This window comes from Myxine glutinosa, chromosome 6 (assembly GCF_964187855.1).
Source record: "Myxine glutinosa chromosome 6, kmMyxGlut1.1, whole genome shotgun sequence".
Taxonomy (NCBI): Eukaryota; Metazoa; Chordata; class Myxini; order Myxiniformes; family Myxinidae; genus Myxine; species Myxine glutinosa.
In genome coordinates this window covers 136,032,443-136,056,247 of record NC_136266.1, presented here as the reverse complement: position 1 = coordinate 136,056,247, position 23,805 = coordinate 136,032,443, and the positions used below count along the sequence as shown (strand labels likewise).

The 23,805-nt window shown below is 42.2% G+C and overlaps 2 protein-coding genes across 4 annotated transcripts in view; one reads left to right on the top strand and one right to left on the bottom strand.

Moving 5' to 3' along the window:
- Positions 1-1,309: 1,309 nt before the first annotated feature.
- C6H14orf93 (chromosome 6 C14orf93 homolog) lies at positions 1,310-16,618 on the top strand. Of its 2 annotated transcripts, none has more exons than XM_068121140.2 (7): positions 1,310-2,233; positions 9,282-9,713; positions 10,193-10,536; positions 10,661-10,722; positions 10,832-10,935; positions 14,966-15,078; positions 15,180-16,618. In XM_068121140.2, the coding sequence occupies exons 2-7, from the start codon at positions 9,293-9,295 to the stop codon at positions 15,573-15,575; spliced, it is 1,440 nt and encodes a 479-aa protein (XP_067977241.1). In that variant the 5' UTR covers positions 1,310-2,233; positions 9,282-9,292; the 3' UTR covers positions 15,576-16,618. The 2 variants fall into 2 exon arrangements, with proteins under 2 accessions (XP_067977241.1, XP_067977240.1); XM_068121139.2 differs by having other exon boundaries at positions 1,313-1,919.
- AKTIP (AKT interacting protein) overlaps positions 15,868-23,805 on the bottom strand; it is a 22,672-nt gene continuing 14,734 nt past the window's right edge. The window contains exons 7-10 of one of the 2 annotated variants that reach the window (XM_068121146.2): positions 22,153-22,251; positions 21,895-22,002; positions 17,901-17,961; positions 15,868-17,509 (exon numbers count right to left, since the gene is read on the bottom strand). In XM_068121146.2, the coding sequence (XP_067977247.1) occupies positions 17,414-17,509; positions 17,901-17,961; positions 21,895-22,002; positions 22,153-22,251 (364 nt within the window). In that variant the 3' untranslated portion in view covers positions 15,868-17,413. The remainder of the gene's footprint in view (positions 17,510-17,900; positions 17,962-21,894; positions 22,003-22,152; positions 22,252-23,805) is intronic. The other variant, XM_068121147.2, reaches the window with a different exon arrangement.

Sequence of the window (23,805 nt, the reverse complement as noted above, 5' to 3'; positions counted from 1 at the left end):
GATATCTCAAACAGTTTTGGACGGATTTGGCCGAAACTTGGTGGCCCGGTTGGGTGTCTGACAAGGACAAATAGATTCAATTTTAGTGTGAAGATCTGAATATGTATTCGGATATATGAATTATTTAATTTTTCAAGTGATTCTTCACCATTGGGAGATAGGGCCAAAAACGATACATAGCAGGATATCTGAAAAAGCCCATTCGGTTTTGGTTCAGGTTCGAATCCAGATCCGGCCTATCAGTAGGATACAATACATAAACTAGAACGGCACTCAGTAGAGAGCAAACCTCCACCTGGTTGGCCATATCACTCAATGGTGAAGAATCACTTAAAAATTTAATAATTATCATATCCGAATCCATATTCAGATCTTGACCAAAATCGAATCTATTTGTCCTTGTCATACACCCAATCTGTACACCAGGTTTCGGCCAAACCCGTCCACAACTTTTTGAGATATCCTGCTATGTATCGTTTTTGGCTCTATCTCCCAATGGTGAAGAATCACTTAAAAATTAAATAATTCTCAAATCCGAATCCATATTCAGATCTTGACCAAAATCGAATCTATTTGTCCTTGTCATACACCCAATCTGTACACCAGGTTTCGGCCAAACCCGTCCACAACTTTTTGAGATATCCTGCTATGTATCGTTTTTGGCCCTATCTCCCAATGGTGAAGAATCACTTAAAAATTAAATAATTCTCAAATCCGAATCCATATTCAGATCTTGACCAAAATCGAATCTATTTGTCCTTGTCAGAAACCCAATCTGTACACCAGGTTTCGGCCAAATCCGTCCACAACTTTTTGAGATATCCTGCTATGTATCGTTTTTGGCCCTATCTCCCAATGGTGAAGAATGACTAAAAATTATACTAGCCGGATCCGAATCTTCACCAAAATCGAATCGATACTTCCTTGTCACATACATAACCTGTCCACCAAGTTTCGTCCGAATCCGTCCACAACCTTTTGAGATATTTTGTTCACAAACAAACGGACAGACAAACAGACAGGAGTGAAAACATAACCTGCATCCACCTATGGTGGCGGAGGTAAATATTCACCCTGGCGGAGGTATGCTATGCGCTCTACCGAGTGCTCTTCTAGTCATTAAGGTAGGGCTGGTAGGCCCTATTGAATGAAACAAAGTAGTCGATGAAATGTCGCATCGGAATTATTTCCCTTTATCTCTGAACAACAAAACTTCGCAACTTGGTCCATAAACGCGATGCTATGGCGAAATGGAGGTGTAATTAATGGTGGATATAGTTAACTAGTCCTGGGACAACTCACTCACACCTTGTGAAACGGACAAACGTGCGACAGGAACGCTCGACCTGTCCAGGCCTTTGTCTCTCGTGTCGTTATTGCGACAAACCATGCGGTTGTTATAAAGGGACCGCAGTTTGGACTTCCGAGGCCGAGTGGACGCTCCACAATGGCCCTTTCTTTTCGAGCTGCAAAGAGCGATTTGAAGTCGTCGAGTTGAGAAAGAATCACGTTTCGGAGTGGAGCGTCCGCCTCGAGAAAGGCGCACACGCACGCGGGGCGCTCTTGGGGGACTCGGGACGGACGACGCGGCGCGTACGGGCCGAGCTGCTGCGTACGCGTGCCTCGCGCACGGCGAGGAGCGAGGCACGCGCGCGCGACCCCCTCGCCCCCCTCCCCCAGCACGAGAGAAAACGAAACATAAGAGACAATAGGGGAAAATGAGCCGTACGGAGGGCGTGTACGGCTCGCGCACGGCTCGGGCGTGCGCACGTCCCCAAAGTCCCCTTACGCTCGTCCGTGTACTCCCTCCCCCTCCTGGCACGTACATTCACGGCCATTTTCGTGTACGCCTCGGAGCGCTCGGTGCGTTTAACTTTGTCCGTCCGTGAGGGGCAGGGACGCTCGTCCAGGCCTCACAAGTGAGTTCCTCTCGTTCGGGGAAGAGTACACGGGTCCGATTACGATCGCCGTGTACCTCAATGTTCCCCTTAACCCCAGGGAAAGACGTGCGCTTGTGCGGCTGCGAATTGGAGGCAAAGCGCTCACTGTATACGCGGAATACGTGGCGGCGGCGGCGGCGGCGCGGAACTCCTGGTGGTAGAAATGTCACTTTACACGTGCTTTGCCTCTCGGCAGCTTGTACTCTCAAACCATTGGACCGAGCGACCGCACCTTTCGACCTTTTCGGGGAAGTTCGTCTTGCCTTGTCATCCGTGTAATGTTCCTTCGTGAGGTAGATGGGAGATGGGAGAGGGTGTTCCGGGGAGGAGAGGAGATTGGGTGGCTTGTGTGATCAGTTTGTCTGCATGAGATACAAGCGTAAGAGGAGAGAGAAAAGAGAGGATAAAGAGAAGAGAGGACGGAGATAAGAGAGAGGAGAGGAGAGGAGAGAGGGAGAAAAGAGAGAGGGAGAAGAAAAAGAAAAGAAAGTGAGAGAAAGGAAAAAAAGAGAAAAGAGGTAGAGGAAGGAGAGAAGATAAAAGAAAGAGAAGAGAGGAAAGAGGGAGAAAGAAAAGAGAAGAGAGAGGGAGAACAAAGAGAAGAGACAGAAGAAAGAGAAAAGAGAGAGAGAGAAAAGAATAGAGAGCGAGAGAAAGGAAAGAAAGAGAAAGGAAAGAAAGAGAAAAGAAGTAGAGGTAAGATGGAGGAAGTAGAGAAACGAAAGAGAGGAAAGAGGGAGAGAGAGAGAGGAAAGAGGGAGAGAGAGGAAAGAGAAAAGAGGGAGGAGAGAAGAGAGAGGGTGAAAAGAGAAGAGAGAGAATAAAGGGAGGAGAGGAGAGAGGGAGAAAAGAGAGAGGGAGAAGAAAAAGAAAAGAGAGACAGAGAGAAAAGAAAAGAGAGTGAGAGAAAGGAAACAAAGAGAAAATAAGTAGAGGAAGGAGAGAAAGAAGACAGATAAGAGAAAAGAAAGAGAAGAGAGAGGAAAGCGGTAGAGAGAGAGAGGAGATAAGAGAGCGAGAGAAAGGCAAGAAAGAGAAAAGAAGTAGAGGAAGGAGAAAAGAGAAGAGAAAACAAAGAGAAGAGAGGAAAGAGGGAGAGAGAAGAGAGGAAAGAGGGAGAGAGAGAGAGAAAAGAAAAGAGAGTGAGAGAAAGGAAAGAAAGATAAAATAAGTAGAGGAAGGAGAGCAAGAAGACAGATAAGAGAAAATAAAGAGAAGAGAGAGGAAAGAGGGAGAGGGAGGAGAGAAGAGAGAGGGAGAAAAGAGGAGAAAGACAAAAGAGAGGGGGGAGATTAAAGAGAAAAGAGAGAGAAGAATGAAAAAAGAGAGATAGAGAGAAAAGAAAAGAGAGCGAGAGAAAGGAAAGAAAAGAAAGCGAGAGAAAGGAAAGAAAGAGAAAAGGAGTAGAGGAAGGAGAGAGAAAAGAAAGAGAAGAGAGAGGAAAGAGAGGAGAGAAGAGAGAGGGAGAAAAGAGGAGAAAGAGAAAAGAGAGAGGGAGATTAAAGAGAAAAGAGAGAAGAAAGAAAAAAGAGAGATAGAGAGAAAAGAAAAGAGAGCGAGAGAAAGGAAAGAAAGAGAAAAGAAGTAGAGGCAGGAGAGAGAGAAGAGAAAAGAAAGAGGAGAGAGAGGAAAGAGAGGAGAGAAGAGAGAGGGAGAAAAGAGGAGAAAGAGAAAAGAGAGAGGGAGATTAAAGAGAAAAGAGAGAAGAAAGAAAAAAGAGAGATAGAGAGAAAAGAAAAGAGAGCGAGAGAAAGGAAAGAAAGAGAAAAGAAGTAGAGGCAGGAGAGAGAGAAGAGAAAAGAAAGAGGAGAGAGAAAAGAGAAGAGACAGAAGAAAGAGAAAAGAAAAGAGAGAGAGAAAGGAAAGAAAGAGAAAATAGATAGAGGAAAGAGAGAGGAAGTAGAGAAAGAAGACAGAGAAGAGAAAGGAAAGGAAAGAGAAAAGAAAGAGAAGAGAGAGGAAAGAGAGGAGAGAAGAGAGAGGGAGAAAAGAGGAGAAAGAGAAAAGAGAGAGGGAGATTAAAGAGAAAAGAGAGAAGAAAGAAAAAAGAGCGAGAGAAAGGAAAGAAAAGAAAGCGAGAGAAAGGAAAGAAAGAGAAAAGGAGTAGAGGAAGGAGAGAGAAAAGAAAGAGAAGAGAGAGGAAAGAGAGGAGAGAAGAGAGAGGGAGAAAAGAGGAGAAAGAGAAAAGAGAGAGGGAGATTAAAGAGAAAAGAGAGAAGAAAGAAAAAAGAGAGATAGAGAGAAAAGAAAAGAGAGCGAGAGAAAGGAAAGAAAGAGAAAAGGAGTAGAGGAAGGAGAGAGAAAAGAAAGAGAAGAGAGAGGAAAGAGAGGAGAGAAGAGAGAGGGAGAAAAGAGGAGAAAGAGAAAAGAGAGAGGGAGATTAAAGAGAAAAGAGAGAAGAAAGAAAAAAGAGAGATAGAGAGAAAAGAAAAGAGAGCGAGAGAAAGGAAAGAAAGAGAAAAGAAGTAGAGGCAGGAGAGAGAGAAGAGAAAAGAAAGAGGAGAGAGAAAAGAGAAGAGACAGAAGAAAGAGAAAAGAAAAGAGAGAGAGAAAGGAAAGAAAGAGAAAATAGATAGAGGAAAGAGAGAGGAAGTAGAGAAAGAAGACAGAGAAGAGAAAGGAAAGGAAAGAGGAAGAGAGAGGATGGAGATAAGAGGGAGGAGAGGAGAGAGGGAGAAAAGAGAGAGGGAGAAGAAAAAGAAAAGAGAGCGAGAGAAAGGCAAGAAAGAGAAAAGAAGTAGAGGAAGGAGAGAAGAGAAAAGAAAGGGAAGAGAGGAAAGAGGGAGAGAGAAAAGAGAAGAGACAGGGAGAACAAAGACAAGAGACAGAAGAAAGAGAAAAGAGAGAGAGAGAAAAGAATAGAGAGCAAGAGAAAGGAAAGAAAGAGAAAAGAAGTAGAGGTAAGATACAGGAAGTAGAGAAACGAAAGAGAGGAAAGAGGGAGAGAGAGAGGAAAGAGGGAGAGAGAGGAAAGAGAAAAGAGGGAGGAGAGAAGAGAGAGGGTGAAAAGAGAAGAGAGAGGGTGAAAAGAGAAGAGATAAGAAAGAGAAGAGAGAGAATAAAGAGAAAAGAGTGAGAGAGAAAAAAAAGAGAGAGAAAAGAAAAGATAGAGAGAGAAATGAAAGAAAGAGAAAAGAAGTAGAGGAAAGAGAGAAAGAAGACAGATAAGAGAAAATAAAGAGAAGAGAGAGGAAAGAGGGAGAGAGAGGAGAGGGAGGGAGAAAAGAGGAGAAAGAGAAAAGAGAGAGGGAGAATGAAGAGAAAAGAGAGAGAAGAGAGAGAAAAGAGAGATAGAGAGAAAAGCAAAGAGAGCGAGAGAAAAGAAAGAAAGAGAAAAGAAGTAGAGGAAGGAGAGAAAGAAGAGAGAGAACAGAAAAGAAAGAGAGAGGGAGAGAGAGGAGAGAGAGAAAACAGAGAGGAAGAAAAGAGAAGAGACAGAAGAAAGAGAAAAGAAAAGAGTGAGAGAAAGGAAAGAAAGAGAAAAGAAGTAGAGGAAAGAGAGAGGAAGGAGAGAAAAGAAAGAGAGGAAAGAGGGAGAGAGAGGAGAGAGAGAAGAGAGAGGGAGAAAAGAGAGAAATAAAAGAGAGAAGAGGTCGAGGAAGGAGAGAAAGAAGAGGAAGAGAAAGAGAAAATAAAGAGAATAGAGAGGAAGAGAAGAGAAAGAAATAGAAAAGAGAATGAAAAGAAAGAGGTAGAGGAAAGAGAGAGATAAGGAGAAGAGAATGAAAAGAGAGAGAAGAGAATGAAAAGAGAGAGAAGAGAATGAAAAGAGAGAGAAGAGAATGAAAAGAGAGAGAAGAGAATGAAAAGAAAGAGAAAAGAGAGATAGATGGATGGAGAGTGAGCAGTCTCCATACCTCTTTACCACGTGCCACCACCAAAGGGACTTTATAACCGACAAAGCTGTGATTGAAGATAATGGGAAGAAAGAACCTGTGTGTGATAGATTACTCGTAATGTACAGTACGGTACAATAAGAGTAAACTACTGTATTTACACACCTTAACCCCATCCAACCCAAAATGGAACGAAACACTTTTGTAAGGTTTTCATCTGGGTACCTCATTCGAATTTCATTTTTAGGATCCCAGCATTCCACTGGCTGCCTCCTTTTGTCAAAGACTCTTCCTGAAATGCAGAATTTGGACAAGATCTAAATCTTATGGCTCTGGCCTCCTTCGTGTGCAGACGTGCTTATTTCTGCTCCAAGACAGAGACCTACAGTACAGTATGTCAAAAACTTGGAATACCCGGTGTGTGTGTGTGTGTGTGTGTGTGTGTGTGTGTGTGTGTGTGTGTGTGTGTGTGTGTGTGTGTGTGTGTGTGTGTTGGGTGTTGTTGGTTGTTGGCTGCACATGAGGGTTTCAGGAGGTGGATCGAAGTCCTCTCAGGTCTCGAAGTATCCACCAGTAATGGGTCATGATTCATAGATTGATGCACTAAGTTGTGAAGTCTTCTTATTAGTCCCCTACCGGTGTACACCGGAGGGGACTATAGGTTTGCACTTCGTCCCTCCGTCTGTCAGTCCGTCACGCAAAGAACAGTTTTCTGGACTTTTTTTTCTAAACTCTTAATGCTAATGATTTCAAACTTGGTACATGGTTTCGTCATGATAAGTTACAGATAAAGTTCGAACTTCACGACGTTTCGATCATTTTTGACAAAGTTATGGCACTTTGAACTTTGGGAATTTCCCCAAAAGTTTTCCGGGCGACAGACTGCCGGTAGGGGACATGTATTGCAGCGCAATACTCAGAATGCTTGTTCTTAAAGATTTGTTTCTAAGGTTCTTTTTTTATCATTCCCGTTGTCTGTCTGTAAAGGCAAATCGATAATCAATGCAGTTTTTCAAAAAGTAAACGTCAAGAAATCAATTGAGGACCAGTTCACTGGTAATTCCCTGTTTGTCGTTAAAGGCGGCAAAAAGGGTTGGCGTCAGGAAGGGCATCCGGGCGTAAAACATTGCTTCAAAAAGGGGACCGAAAAAAACAACAACAACCACGGTTCCCGAAAAAGGCCAATCCCCGCTTGCGGGGAAAAATGGCCTCTAAAGGTGGTATATATAAACGTCAAGAAAGTATTCGATTTCTCCAGTTTCTTTACATTTGGCAACAAGATACCTATGGGTTCAGATCCGGCCCCTTTCTTTGCAAATTTGTTCCTGCACATGTACGAGTCTGATTGGGTCCAGAACATGTGCAGGAATGAACTAACAACTGCACGAAGATGTGGAAACATCTTTAGATTCATTCATGATTTGTTGGAAATTAATGATGGATTTGTATTTGATCAGCTTCATAATTATATATATATATATATATATATATATATATATATATATATATATATATATATATATACATATATATATATATATATATATATATATATATATATATATATATATATATATATATATATATATATATATATATATCCAAAATAACGAATTAAAAAAGGAAAACCAAACTTCCACTTCAGTTTCCTTTTTAGAATTACAAATAAATATCAATAATAATAATTTTCACACCAAATTATTTGATAAACGAGATGCTTTTCCATTCCACATTGTATGAACGCCTTTCTTAGACGGGGATTTTTTCTTAGCCTTTCAAACTTTTGACACCAAGTCGAATTAGAGAAACTATCAACGGTACCCACCCTATGGACGGGGCTTCAATTGGGAAGCCCAAATGAAAAGGCAAAATATCAGAAATTGAAGGCTTTTTTTATTTTAAACGATTCATATAAACATCTGTTGAATCATATTACACACAAATCATCAAAATCTAAACAGTACATGGCACCCATTTTGAAAAAAGATTGAATTCTGCAAAACGGAAGCGGCCGCTACATGTCTTTCTCAGTCGCACGTTTATATGTGAAGAGTGCGCACCGAATCTGTAACACGGAAGCGGCCGCTACACCTGTTTCTCAGTCGCTTTGCACACGCTGCCATGTTACTTCGGAGCCGCACGTTTATATCGGAAGAGTTCGTCAGGAGTCTATCTACTCTCTCCTGGTATGTAGAATAAACAGTATTTGTAGAATTTCAACAAAAGCCACATCACTGTTCATATCGGTAAATATTATTCCATCGTGTTTGGAAAAATTGGAAAACTTGGAAAAACAATATAGCCTATTTTACTCCCAGGGGTCCCAGGAATACCCACCCAAAATATCATTGCGATCGGTTGAGCCGTTTTTGCGGTACCTTCGAACGGATGGACGGACATTTGGTGAATTGTAGTAAGATACAATTTGAATAGTAAAAATATCACGAACGAGATATTTATATAAATATATTATTAAAATAATTTCAAACCATTTTTACTGGTTGCTAGGAGACGACATCTTTCATTTCCTCCATATCCGATATTGATGCAATGAGGGAAAGCTTCATAAAAGCCTGCTATATCTGCATTCTACGATGAACTAGCAGCAGCAGCAGCTTCCTTCTTTGCTGAGTTGGAAATTTTGATACAGTGCACTGGTCTGAGAAATGGAACATGTCCTTCAATCCTGAAAAATCGCAGTCTCACGATATCGCTTCAGAAAGATGATCAAACTAACCCACCTATCTATTCCCTTAGTCATCAACTGAAATAGGTTCAGTCTCTTGAACTTCTCGGCCTCAACATCAGCCAAGACCTTTTCTGGGCTGACCACATTGCAAAGTTGGTCTTCAAAGCCAGCAGCAGACTGGGCATCCTCTGTCGATCCAAATCTTTCCGTGGGAAATCAGAACTACTCAGTCTACAAGGCATTTGTCTGTACCTCAGTGAGTACTGCTCCCTCCTATGGACTAGTGCTCCAGCATCACATCTGTCTCTCCTGGATTCTGTGCAATGTAAAGCTTCCAGCATTATTGTAATCTCCTGTGAAGAGGCCGAAGCACAAGGTCTCTTGCTCTCACATCGCAGGTAGGTCGGTGGTGTTTTGGTTTTCTACCATCCATTCTCCAATATTGCTCCCTGAAACTCCAGGATGTACACGTTCTTCCAGGTACCCCCTTTTGGTGAAACTTCCAAAATCCAGGCCAACTGCCCAACTCCACTCTTTTGTTCCTCTTCTCTCCTTTTTGTGGATATGCTATCCTCATGGCTTTAAGCAGGAAGTGCACTACCATGTCATGTCATCCGCCATCCCCATCCACAATCGTTTTTTACCACTATTACCGCAACCTATCCGAACCCAATATTTTACTTGCAGGTTACTGTGGTGTGCAATGCGATGATGCTACTTTATGGTACTTTTGCACTTCACGATGTTTTTACACTTCACTTTATTTGTGGTACTTTTCTGCTTTATGTTCAACTATATTTGTGTTTGTCTGGGCAGATTTCATCGCTATGTCTTTTAGTGCCACCATTGTATATACTCCTTCGGCACCTGGAGGTTCCAAAGAAAATACTTCGGCCACAACCTTGAATTGGGGCGAACATGGAGCGGTGAGCGGTCAAGGTGCAGTGACATCACCAGAACACCTTTTGCACCTCATCTACCAGCGAGTTGAGCAGGCTGTAACCTTGGCCGAGGAGGCTCGGGAAGCACACCGTGCCAACGCCATGGTCATGCAAGAACTCCGAGCCGAGTTGCAAGCTTTACGTCGAGGAGAAAGGAACGAGGTGGAATCGGGAGATATTCTAGATCTGAAAGTCGAATGTGAGGACAATGGGGTTGAGTCTCCCGTTATTGATAGGGAACTAGCAGAAACGGATGACGCTTACTTTGGAGAAGAAGAAGAACAAGAACAAGAACAAGAAAATAGAGGTGTGGTATATTATATTTATTTCTACTTTGGGAATCCTCATTGTCAATGAAGCTCTAATTCTGTCAGTGTGAGCAGGTTAATACAAAATTATGATAAATGTCTTAAATTGCTTTCAGCATTGGCTCTGCATCTCAAATAACACGATGCCAGGGAGATCAATGCCAATGACAGCCAAATTCCTGCTGTAACCTACCCTCCCTCCCAGCAAGCATTGCAACCTACAGCCATGTGGTGCATACGAAAGAAGGAGTTGGTAAATCAAATCCATCATGTGTTGTACCTCAATCCATTAATTGAAGAGTATTTACAGTTACCATGAAGAACTGGTGTGTTTGATATAAATACAAGTTTGTTGGGTTTTGCTTTCAGTTTGGCCTTTAAAAAGAAATGCCCAAATAAGTAATTAATTTAATTATGCTTCAGAAACGAAGCTAACTAACCATAACCCTAACTTTTACTTTTTTTCATCCATTGTCAGACTCTTCTCTCGACGAATACGTCCCAGCTACAGACTCCAAAGGAAAAGGCGAACAAAGCGAAGTGGAGGCAGCTGTGGCTGCAGAAATTGTGAAATACCCAACACCCGAATGCAAGGAAGAAAACTTTGATAACGAGGGTTGGGAACAACCCAGGACGAGTGTGAAACACAGCCAATTGGCCTGCGTCACGTCCACTCCTACCCGACCGTCCGGCTTCACGCGGCGACAAAGAAGTCGCAGCGGAAATACTGAAATCTACAGGAGTTCATGGGCGTCAAGTCACCTGGCCTCTCTGCAGGACAGCAATGCATTCAAGCGGCGGAAGAGAGATCTTGTGATATCTGTAAGTGCTGAAGGAGGCTGTGGTTGTATGACTCGTTGATTTTCGGGGCGGGAGCTTCTGGAACTTCATGTCTGAATCGCGTTTGAGCTGCCGTCTCAAGTGTGTGTGTGTCTTTTCTGCACAGAAACTGGTGCATCGAATCCACAACCAACAAGGCAATGCCAAACGGTTCAACGGAGCAGAAGGGTACACACACAGCCGGATGGCTTTTTCGAAATGCATTATTTTTTTTCAAAAACCTCATGGCTTCTTAATCCAAAGGAATGTCTGTTCCATGGTGTTGTGATTGTAACAGATTGAAATCTCCATGGAACATGACGGTGCTGAGATTCCTGTTGGACAGACTAAGAGAAGAACTTTCAGACTCCGAAAATTTTTACGCAGACAAAGAACTTAAAGGTTTGTTGTGATTACCGAGGGCAGTTGCATCACACATACATTAGTAGGTTACTCGCTTTACCACCAGAGATACTAGTTTGCTTCATTCATTACCAGAACCAGGATAATTACAAACTCGTGGTTCTGGCACGGACCAGGGCGTCCGATCGATCGACCCTGCTCAGGTTAAGATGCTCTGTAGCCTCGCTGGTCCAAACTGTAAATCTAATTCAGTTTACACGTCGATCGAATGCGCATTCAAAATTTGTTGCACTCCATTTTTAACTTCCGGAAACGAACATCAGGCAAATAATAGTGCAAGCATGGACAGATTATAATTCCTTTACCCTGCGTATCAGGTATTCAAAATGAGAAATGAGCTTTTACTCTCGGTCTCCACGCAGAAATGTATAAACACCGAAGAACAAAAGATAAACAGACGTACAATACAGAAGGGTTGTGCAGTGGGAGCTTCTTCCTTTTACTGGTTGCTGGTGATAATGTGCAGGATGTGACTCTCTCAATATATGCGGGAGCAGGAGGGCCTGGAGGTACGCACACTCATCTCTAAGTTGTATAGTCTGGGTTTGAATCCTGACCCAGCTATAAACAGTAATCCCGGTATTTCACAGGCCTGTTGATCAATGTGTGTGTGTGCTGGCCCTCGGATGGGCATTAAACTGGGCGTCGCGTCTACCAACATTAGTTGGTGGATGTTAAATATCCCACAGGGTGCATCACAGAAGTTAGGCGAGCTATTGCCAGCACCATGAATAAATTCCAAATTCCTGCCCTAATCAGCGGAGGGCATTGCATCAGCTGCACAACCACGCTCTTAGTCAATGATGCCACCCCGTCTTGTGCTGCATATGAAAGATGATGATAGGATGAGGAAGGGGATGTGGGCAAGCGTAGCTCACTGTTTTTTCCAGGGTGATGCATCAAATTGCTAGGTACCAGCAATACAAAACAGCCAACATGTGAGAGCATGCACTTGCTTCCTTCACAGAGACACGGGCGGGCAGGTTATTCAAGTGGTTCAGACTTGCCTGGGTTCTCGTTCATGGTCTTAGATGCCAGATATCAATGTTGGCCTCCAACTCCAACCACAGACAACTCCTACGGGATATTTCAAATCTAAAGCTCTCAACATTATTGGCAACATTGGATTTATGCCAGGAAGAGGAACGACAGACACGCATTTTATTGAGGCAGTTGCAGGAGAAGTACATTGAGAAGAGGAAGAAGTTGTTTCTTGAGTTTGTCGATCTGGAGAAAGCATTCGATAGGGTTCCACGTGAAGTAATGACATGGGCATTGAGGAAGTTAGGAGTGGAGGAATGGTTGATCAGAGTAGTGATGGCAATGTACAAAAGAGCGCGCACAGCTGAAAGGACGAAGGACGGGAATAGTGGTGAGTTTGAGGTGAAGGTGGGAGTGCATAGTCCACCACTATTTGTAGCTGTGATGGAGGTGCTGGCTCAGAACATAAAGGAGGGTTTACGGTGGGAGTTGTTATATGCAGATGATCTGGTTGATTGCAGAAAGTATGGATGGACTGAAAGAGAAGATGAACAAGTGGAAGGAATGTATGGAGACAAAAGGTCTGAAGGTGAATATCGGAAAAACGAAGGTGATGGGAAGTGGTAAAGCATGTGGTGAGGTGGAAAGAACTGGGAAGTGGCCGTGTGCTGTGTGCAGGAAGGGTGTCGGAGTGAACTCCATTCAATGTACAATGTGCGCTGAGTGGGTTCATCAAAAATGTAGAGGTCTGAGAGGGTCATTAACCAGTGTGGCAGCTACATTCAAATGTAAGGTGTGCATAGAGGGAGCTGCAGATGGAGGAAATGTTGAGTTGGATCTTGGAGATGGCGTGAAACTGGAAGGTGTGAAAACATTTTGCTACCTCGGAGACATGCTGAATGGAGAAGGTGGATCAGACTCCGCAACGGTTGCAAGAGTGAGATGTGCATGGAAGAGGTTTCGGGAACTGAGTGGCGTGCTGACGAGGAGGAGAGTGTCGTTGAAGCTGAAGGGAAAGGTGTATGCTGCATCTGTGAGAAGTGTTATGATTTATGGGAGCGAGACTTGGGTAATGAACGTAGAGCAGCAATGAAGGCTGGAAAGGGTGGAAATGCGAATGGTTCGGTGGATGTGTGGAGTATCATTGAGAGAGAGGAAGACAAATGATGAATTGCGAAAGATGATGGGAATAGAGCCTGTGATGGATGCTGTGAAGAGAAACAGGTGGAGATGGTTTGGTCATGTGTTGAGGAAGGATGAAAGTGACTGGTTGAGAAGAGTGATGGAAATGAATGTAGAAGGAAGTAGAGGACGAGGAAGACCGAGAAAGACTTGGCTAAAGATGGTTGAAGAAGAAATGCGGGCAAGGGGGTTAACAAGGAGAGATGCAGAAAATAGGGCAAAATGGAGAAGATTGTAATGGGCACCGCAAGGCTAACCCCCGCTCTGGCAGGTGGAATGGCCTTAAAATGCCTGTTGTTGTTGTTGTATTATTGGCATCTCCTGCAATGAGACCAAAGCAGGTGATCTGTTGTTCTTGCATTGCAGACAGATCGGTAGTCTCTGTATTTTTAATCACCCCCTCCTCCGGTTTAGCTTCCTCTGTTCTTTTCAGCCCTCTGACACTCCCTTCCTCAATGATGCACGTATTAATCTTGTATACCTTGGTCCTTGTTAAATCCCTTCCAAAATCTAGTATCCCTGCAACATCCAGGTTTTATTCATCTTTTAATAAGTCTGTGGAATTGCCTCCCAGAGACTGTTCATTTGCACTCTTCCCATCACCAACCCAACCCACAATTCTCACTACTTACATTAGCCTCACCTAACTCAACCCTCTTACTTACAGGTTTAAGTTTTCCTCCCCTTTTTGTTCTTTTCCTTGCTTGTGCCCAACTATGGCCCCACTGTCATGCTATCATTTTATTATCTTGTCTCCTCATTCTTCCATGAGCCTATATTTTGTAATCTGATGCTGAGGGTAAATTTAATCACTCAACAGGAGGATGAGGTGTCTTGTCTGCTCCTTCCCACCACAGACAGGTTTGTGGCCTAGCAGTTTTTTATCACCTGTTTTAAACTAGAATGGCACTCAGTGCACATAACTCCAACATGCTGAACAGTTTGCATTTTGTAGCCCATAGATAGACTGGATCTGGATCCGGACCTGAACGAAAATCGAATCGGCTTGTTCTAGTCACCTAACCAACTCATCCATCTAGTTTTGTCAGAACCCATCCACAACGTTTTAAAATATTGTGCTATATATCGTTTTTTGCTCCATCTTTCATGGTGAAAAAAAATCACTTTCATGGTGAGAATTAAAATTCTCTTATCTGGATATTCACCAAAATCGAATCCATTCGTCATTGTCACACACCCAACCTGTCTACCAAATTTTGTCCGAATCCATCCATAACCTTGAGATATGCTGCTTACAGACAGACAGGGGTGACAACATAACTTCCGTACACCTCTGGTGGTGGAGGAAAAAAAGGCTTTTTAAATGCTCATTTAATTGCTTGCCAGAAACATTTCCTCAAAGGAACGGCTCTTGTCTGATTTGATCATATGCTGGTAAAACTGTATTCCGTTCTTAATTTTTTTTAGCTCACCTGGAACATAGGTATTTCAGGTGAGGTATTAGCATCGCATGGTGTCCGTCAGCTAGAGTCAATCAGTGAGTGAGTCAGTATGTAAACGCTCAGATCTTCTCCGAAATCACACTATTTCGATGAAACCTGACTACAACTTTCATCACCTGTGATGGGCTAAAGTTTGCTCATGGCATTCAAAAACAAAATCAGGGGCTAAGGGGGTTAAAGTAGGTTCAGGCTTGACACTGGTTCTACCACGTAGGCCGAGGAGCATTGCCCCCATTTTTATTTTAGGTCATGTATATTCATTAATTTTATTTACAAAGGATGCAGTCACAGCATGTTGCAGAACCAGAGTAGAATTCTGAGTACTTGAAAGTGCAGGTGAGAAAAGCTAATGCATTGCTGTGTTTCTTTTACTTGTGCTTCAGGAGCCTGTGTGTCATACTTCCTCACAAAACGGCGTGAGTATCGCAACTCACAGAACCCGGACCGTAGTCTTCGTGAACGAGAGGAGAAAAAATTACGGAGTCGGAGATACCGGGTGAGTACGAAGTAAATACAAGAAAAATTACATTATAATCCCTGTATATGTGCTTTGGGAAATGGTTTTAATGTGACATTTGCAAATTCTCCACACAACAGCTTTTTGGAAACAGAACAAGCACAGTGAAGCACTTCCGAGTAGATGATCAGAATCTCTGGGAAGGAGTTACAGAAGAACTCATGTCCGACGAGGAGGACAGCATAATGGACCCAGGCGTGTGGGTCGCCCGGCCACCCTGCTTCCGGACACCCGCGCTCACGGACCTCTGCCGGCGTCTCGACATTGCATCTCGGCACGGCGCGCGGCTAAACCGGGTGCTCGGTCCACCTTCCGACCGACCTCCTTCGCAAGAAGCGTTCCACCTGTCACCACGCTTAGTCTGCCTCGATTCACTACCTGGACCTATCATCGACCACGATGGAACACTGTCATTTTCCTTGGACGAGCAGGGTGAGGAAAGGATTTCTTGCTCGAGAGATGACATTGGAACCTAAAATGATTGAGATGAATCGAAGACATTAAGTTGGGGCCATAATGTATCCCCACAGGGTATGAAAAGAAAACTTTGAAAATAGACATGCTATGAGATTCAAGACTACAACGATTGAGAAAATTTGTTTTCTTTGCATATATATATATATATTTTTTGGTTTGAGGTGATACAATGGAGTAGACTAAAATTACTAACATGTCCGTTAACAAGCTTTTGCTCAATTTGCAATAGGTGGGTAAACGACATCGCTTATAAAAATCATTCACTTTTAGGAAGGCTCAAGGAATGGGGGATCAGTTTAAAACCGTTTATTATGGACCAATGTTCACTTGGACATGACTCCACAATGCCATTGCCATCTCATATTAATAATCTTATTTGAAGAGGGGTGGGAAAGAAATCTTTCAACACATGTGATGACCAGGCTTTTGAATGCACTCATACCCACAGTGTTTCCCAATATGTTCCAAAAAACCTGGAGATGTTTTGAAGTGTTTGGACTATGATGGTGGTTACACTGCGAAATACAAAGAGATAACTGATCCTTCATTTTAAAGGCCTCCCTGTAAAAGGCAGGAAAATCATTATATATGGACATGGCCGCAAAGTTTGTGCAAACGGCTTTTTGGTGGAGGGTCGGAACCTCAACCGCATCACTTTGCGCAACCACACCCAAATTAGCATTGCCCGACCAGTCCGTACAAACACTGGGGGTAACGACTCGTGGTAAATATTGAGGAACACCGCGGTGCATTACCACACCTTGCATTTCAGTCGTATCCCATCAAACTTGCAGCATGCTTTAGGGAGGGATACAACCACGATAGAAACCATTCATGCGAGAATTCGAATATACTGATAATAAATTTTGTTCACCATAAAACTTCCAAAACGGCCGAAGAACAGCAGTCACTTCAAATGTACAAATCCACTGTTGTCCAATTCATTAATTTGTACACAATACCCGATGAATAACCATGACAGTTAAAGTTGTTTTAAACTGTGTGCTACTGGCGATCAAAAATAAAATACTTTTTCCACAAAGCACAAACTTTCTTATTTCAAAGCATACCAAACACACAAAGTATTTTTTTAAATATATCTAACTTTTTGCCAATGTCGAGTTGTTAGGGTTAGGATTAGCTACAACCCTAACAACAACCCTAACCCTTTTACACTACAACGTGAGCCGTGCTATGTTGAATCCCGCTACATCACATCATTCATTTTACTCCATCATCATGTGTCTATCTTCTACCAGAAAAGAGTGCATAATGTCATAATCCAGCACAAGAAACGTTCCAAACTGTGCAAGCACAGATTGCTGCATCACCTTTGTGGAACTCTCAAGCAAGTAGTACAATTTTGGGCCTAAAAAAAATAAAGCAGCGATATTAAAATCTCTGAAACTTTACATACATATCCTAAACCTACACCTTCTCCCTAACTGCCGAGGCAGTTTATCTGCTCCAGCCGGTACGAGAAGGCACATTACTTGGCACGACGTGCACATGCAAACAAACCACAGCGAGATTAGAACCAAATCCAACAACCGTCTGATAGCTAGATTAGAACTTTCCAGAAGCGCTCGTTCCAGAATAAGCTTTCCTGCATCCCAAATGCAAAATGCAAACAAGGTCAAAGCACCAGACGCGTTAATATACCCTAAACTTAAGCACCTGTGGTTGGCGTTGGAAATATTAACAATATTCTGAATGTGTACAAAAACCAGAGCACCAACAAATCACACTTGCAATTCAGCAATGTTTCCACGGAGTATTAAAAAAAAAAAAAAAAACCAAAAAAAAAAAACCCATGACGAGCAAGCGGACGTGGTGTTCAGAATGGGGAACCGTCCTTGCTGAATGGCCAGGGTGAGCCAGGTTTCACCCAGGAGAGGCCCGGCCTCTGAGACTGCTGCTCCTCGGTTGGTTTCTTTTGGGAAGTTGGGAGGGAAGGAAGGGAAGATTTTTCAACATGTTCACAATTACTGAGCTACCAAGTTGCATTAAATAACCATCAATCTTCAATTAACTTTAACTCGCCTTATGAATCATAAAATAAGCAAATGAGGAATGTGGACCCATGGGAAACTCCATGCAGCCCAGTGAAGAGTGAAGTTCCAACAGGCATGCAAGCACAGTATTACACATTTAAAAACTAAAATTTCTGCACCATTAAAGTCATCAAACTTTATCCTTAATTGAAAAACAAATCTGTAATGGGGTATGTCTGTAATGGCTAATGCATGCAAATTCATATCCTGAAGTAAACAGCATTTTAAAAAAAACAATACAATGCCAAAATTGATCATTATTTTTTTTACCCAGCGATTCAGCATCCTCTCGCGTACCTCCTCGTGCATATTTGGCATCCAAGGAGAAAACCTGGATGAATGAAAGCAAATTAGAGACAAGTAAACAATATCCAGAAAGGTACAAGCGAGAAAAGTAAAATAAACTTTGTCTACAGACCTCAATTTTCTGCAAAACTAATTTGGCAAATGAAGCTCAAAAAATTAAAGTGCAGCACAAGTGCAAATGCAGCACTTCCAAATAGCAGTTTTAGGGCAAAAAAAAAAAAAAAAAATTGGGATTAAAAACAATTGTAACAAGAACTGCAAGCAGTGATGATAGGCTTCCAGGCAAAATGGCCGCCATACCACATGATTGATGACGTAATTGTTTCAATAACTTTTCCTCATGGGTAGTCAATCATATCTGTAAATTTTGGTTTGGATTGGTGAAGCGGTTCTGGAGACAGATTTTCCCAAAAAAAAAAATTCCCTTACATCCAAGATGGCCACCATAACATGCGACTGATGTCATAGTTCAGAAACATTTTTCCTCATGGGGAGTTGATCATACATATGAAATTTCGTATTGATCCATTCAGAAGTTCTGGAGAAAAAGATATCGAAGATGGTCACCATGTCACGTGACTGATGATGTCATAGTTTACAAATATTTTCCCCATGTCAGTAGTTGACCACATGTATGACATTTTGCATCGATCCGTTAAGAGGTACTCCAGAAAAGATTTAATTTTTTCACTTAAATTAAAAGTGGTGGCCAAACCACATGACTGATGACGTTATAATTTGCAAATATTTTCGGCCATCGGAATGTAAACGTGTTTCAAGTTTCATATCGATTGGATAACCGATCTCGGAGAAGTACGTTTTAAAAGTTTTATTTTTAAATCCCATATGACCACCAAACCACATGACCGATGACTTTTTCCACAAACTTTTATCCCCATGGCTAGGCGATCATATTTGATCTGATCTGTTCAGTGGTTCTGGAGAAGATGTTTAAAGTTTATGACGTCAAAAGCAATGGCAGTCAAAATTGCAAAAACAAAATTCATGATGCACTTAGTTACATTGGGATCTATAATCGGTTAAAGTTTCATAGAGTTTCTATTACGGTTTTCTCAGAAGTGTCTCCACAAAATGTGTGAGAATAATAATCCGAACAAGAACAATCGGCTTCCAGTGGGAACCTCACCGGAAGCTTAATAAATCAACTTAAACTGAAGAATTTGTTAGCTCAATTTCACAGAACCAGTCCTCATTTTCTATACAAACGATACGTGGTAAAACCATGTTTAATGCCTCCTCGTATCACAAAGATCTCGCCTCGAAGGTGTCTAGCCTTGGTTCGAATCCCGACCGTTTGTAAACCGTCATCCTAGCGTTTCACAGGTACGGTCAGTCAATGTGTGTGTTTCTCTCGGATGGACATTAAACTGGCGCCACGTCTATCAGCATTAGTTGGTGGAAATTAAAGGTCGCACGGTGTCCTTCGCTAAGAGGCGAGTTATCGCCAGCATCATGGACAATTAATCATAAATTCCTATTTTAACCTACAGGGGGCACTGCATCAGTGGCACAGCCATGCTCCCAGCCAATGATGCTACTTGGTGGCCTCGTGCTACATACGAAGGAAGATGATCACAAAGATAAAAAAAAAAATTAACTAGTTGATTGTAATTATGATCAAAATAATTTAGATAAACTGATACATCAAATTAATGTGGTGTTGCTAAAGCAAAGGCATGGTAGGCCAAATTGGCTCCTGTGTCAAGCACCCCATGTAAATCCTATACAAACCTGGCATTGGCACTAAACAAAAAGTTATCGATCGGCAGTCTGCAGCCTCTTCACTTTCTGCAGACCTGGACAAAAATCACAAACTTGGTCAAACAAGTGGAACATGTCTTTCAATCCTGACAAATCTCACTATGTCTCTCAGAAAAGACTGTCTGGACAACACTCTCATCTACTTTCTCAACAATCCTCTCCAAGAAGTTCTGTCGCTCAAGCTTTTGGGTCTCACTATCTGCCATGATCTTTCCTGGGAAAACCACATTTCCAAGCTCGCCTCCAAAGCCAGTCGCCACCTGGGCATCCTCCGTCGTGCGAAGTCCTTACTTGGCACACCTGAGCTCCTCACCACATACAAGGCTTTCATCCGCAGCTTGATAGACTACTGCTCTCCCTCTGAGCAGGTTATCCTGCCTCACACCTGGCTCGGCTTCACGCTGCAGAAACCAAAGCTTTCAGAATCATTGGAATCTCCCGCGATGAAGCTAACTCCGACGGCCTTTCACTCTCACCACAGGCAGGTTGGTGGTCTTTGTCTTCTACAGACTCCTCTCCGACCTTGCTCCCCCAGCTCTGTCTGTGCTCTGTCCCCCAAATATCCCTTCAGGTCACACAAGATCTGCCAGCAACCCTCTTCTGGTGAAATTGCCAAAATCAACACTTTCAGCTCACCTTCACTCTTTCATTCCTCTTTTCTCCCAGCTCTGGTACAAACTCCCTCACTCTCTTCAATCCCACTCCACGTCTTTAAAACAGCTGTTCACCACCATCTATTATCTTCCCCCATCCAAAACCTTGATCTTTTCTACCCCCATTAATACACCCCAAAGCCACCTCTTTCAATCAATCTCCAACTTCATTCCTGAAATTCCTAGTAGTGTCAATTTGTTTTATACTGTGTACCCCTTCCCTCCCCCTCAGCCCTTTCCCTTCCACAGATCTCCCAATGTCCCTGTTCTCTACTGTTGTGCTTGTGTGCTTTCCTCTCTCCCCATCTTGTCTCCCTCCCTTTAGTGTTTCATGTGTCCATTTTTTTTTTTTCGGTGATTTATGTGCTAATGTGCGTTTAATGTGCTAGCTTTTACATGAGCTGTGATCTTGTATGCAAAAAATAAAAATAAAAATAAATGAAAAGTTACACAAGACAGAGAACAAGGTTACCGAGTTAAGCATGCTTGCAATAATTGTCTATCACCAAGGCACAGACAGATCCATGATGGATTGAATGCCTGGCTGCCATTGCTGGCAGCTTGCTATGATAAACACATGACAGCATGTTGTAGTTGTTCAGTCAATAAGAGTGGGTGTTGTTCGACATGTTTGGTCGGTCTGGTATTTGTGCATCACACGATTGATGTACCTCTAAGGCCTAAATGATTTGCTAGCATTCCCTGAAGGGGGTTTCTCTATGGCCCCTCTTGCCATCAGCAAAAGTCAATAAAAAAAACAGAAGTATATTTAAATTAAAAGAAAAAATTAAAACTTTTGATGAAAACAACATATCCGCGATCATACTCGTCGAGAGGCTGTTCAGCTAGGAATGATAAAAGTAGTCACAATATGGCGGCGATTCTCTGCCCAAGCTTTTGGTTCATTTTTGGGAGTGCTCTCCCTTTATTGAAAAAGTCCCCTTTAATTCAACGCATTGTTCTGTTTGATCTTGGAACGCCATCTACAGTAACACGTTTCGCCCATTTTCACTGTAACACGCAAAGCAACTTCGACTTTGCCAGTCTTCTTCCCAACAGCTTGCTGCTGCTGCTCTCATTTAGTTTAGATTTATACAAGTTTCCACATTTTCTCTTCTGTCAATCTTTACGCTTCAAAGAACTCCCAAATAACCGTTCCTCCATTTCAGAATAAAACAAGAAAACAGCCAGACGTACGAGACTAAATTCCTCCAGTGGCAAATAAATAACTGCAAACAAATTATTCATACATATGTAATAAGCTTCCAGCCAAATTAGCCTATTAACAAATTTAGAACGAAAAACATTTGCCAAATCAAACTTCTTTTTTTTGTCTATTTTGTTTTTGGGCCAAAGCCAGATTTTAAGTACCTTTAAATACGAGTTTCACTAGTCTTGGGGATATTACATGAAGTGGCTGCTGGCTCGAATATGTTGCAATTTATTGCACCGGTGCCAAAAGGAAATTATACATTTATTCTGACTTGTACACGATGTGGAGCAAGACCCTCCGATTCCCATACCTTATCGCATGCGCGTCATCGATCTTGGGCGGGTCAAACAGGTGACTGTTGCACATCTTCACACAGTCAACTACTTTGTGCTTGAACAGCTCAATGTCATTTGTGTAACTGCAAAGATGAAACGATGAACATTAGGGATCAAATAAACAAGAAACGACTCAATAAGGAAAGAAGCCAATGGTAGTATGTCTACCAAAAGCAAAACGATAATGCATGACAAAAAATACTTTTGAGTACATAACAGGCAGGGGAGCTTACAGGACAGCAGCCTCTGGATTCCAGGGAGATGCAGTTTCAATTTTGTAGAACACACGGCGGATATAGGCAACCAGATGCCAAATGTGATTCTGATTACGCCTGGAAGAAAAAAAAAAATTGCGACAATTAAAAGATAAAAATTGCACCCACATGAGCATCGATAAATGTCAGCAAAAAGCAAATGTACATATAATAAACTATTGTGCATGATGCGGGGGCTCGAATCCGATCGATCAGTGGCCTACGTTGCTGCCCAATTGGCAAGTAGATGAAACCCATGTGGGATTGTGCTCAAAATAAAAAAGGAATGCTTGGATAGTTTTTGCTTCCTCTTCAATATCTTATATCGAGCCTGTCCCCCGCGCAGCAGGATTCTAGGTTTTGCAATCACTTCTATGTGTCGTAATAGGAGCTTCTATGTGTCGTGATGGTCTATGCCGCAACGTTTTTACAATTTGAGCTTTTGTCAACAATTTTTCAACAAAGCTCCTATGAAAATATGGAGAAGACAAAATAATTTGGTCAAAAGGTCAAAGGTCATGGTAACATAAAATCATCATTGTCATGTACTGTCAATTACAAACCATCATGCCACTTGCTGAAAGCCACAAAGGCTTTGCATTTTCAGATACTTTCTAGTTACATTTTTAATGGTCTTACCAAATACTTAAAGTATTACAAGTACAGATACATTCAAAGTACACCGCCCCCATGCCAAATAAATAAATATCCTCCAGCGCGGCATTGCCAGGGCACCCGGCAATATCACCGTGCGGCTCAGAGACCGAATTGGGTGGGAGAGGTTGACAATAATTGAATGGTTAATTACATAATTAAAATCAATAAATAATGATCATAAAATATTTTCTTAATCAATTGGCTAATAGGCCAATAGGCCTAAATAGGCTAATAGGCCTAAACTACCAGTGCTTCATCAGAAGCTGTAACTTTTTGAAAAATTAAATTAATCGAAAAAATTAAATAATTGATTACTCAATAAATAATTAATCGATTAATCAATAAATCAAAAATATACTTTACAGCCAAATAACTAGGTAATTGTCATGTCCAAATATCAGCTTCCGAGCTCAAAAGGTGCCTGATAATGCCCAGAAGAGAAAGGAAATAAATAGGTTCTTAATTAATCGATATCAATTAAGTAACTAATCAATTAATTGATTAATCAAAAAACAAAAAATACTGTTTTTGACAAAGTACTTACTCACTTATTGTGCCCAAATTTCAGCTTCCTAGCTCAAATGATGGCTGAGATATTGCCCGGCCAAACAACCAAGAAAACAAGAAAGCAAACAAACAACCAGAGTGAAAACCGAGTACTCCCTTTCAGCGTGCGTCATTTCCGGGCCCCCTTCGGTGCCCAGCAATGACGTTATGCAGCGCCTGGAGATGGCATAGGAAAGGAGCCGAGTACAATAATGAAACGGTGCTTGTATATTATCCTCGATAGGGTCGTGTGGTCCAATGGTAATAAATTAAATTATTGACTTAGTAGTACATTGCGAGTGTACAGCACACGCAACGCACACTGCTGCATGTGTTCACTTAGCAGTGAACGTATTGAGAACCGCTCGCAAAGTGTGTTGCAAAGTTGACCAACAGGGGAAAGGAAGGAGAATCGTAACAACTTCTCAG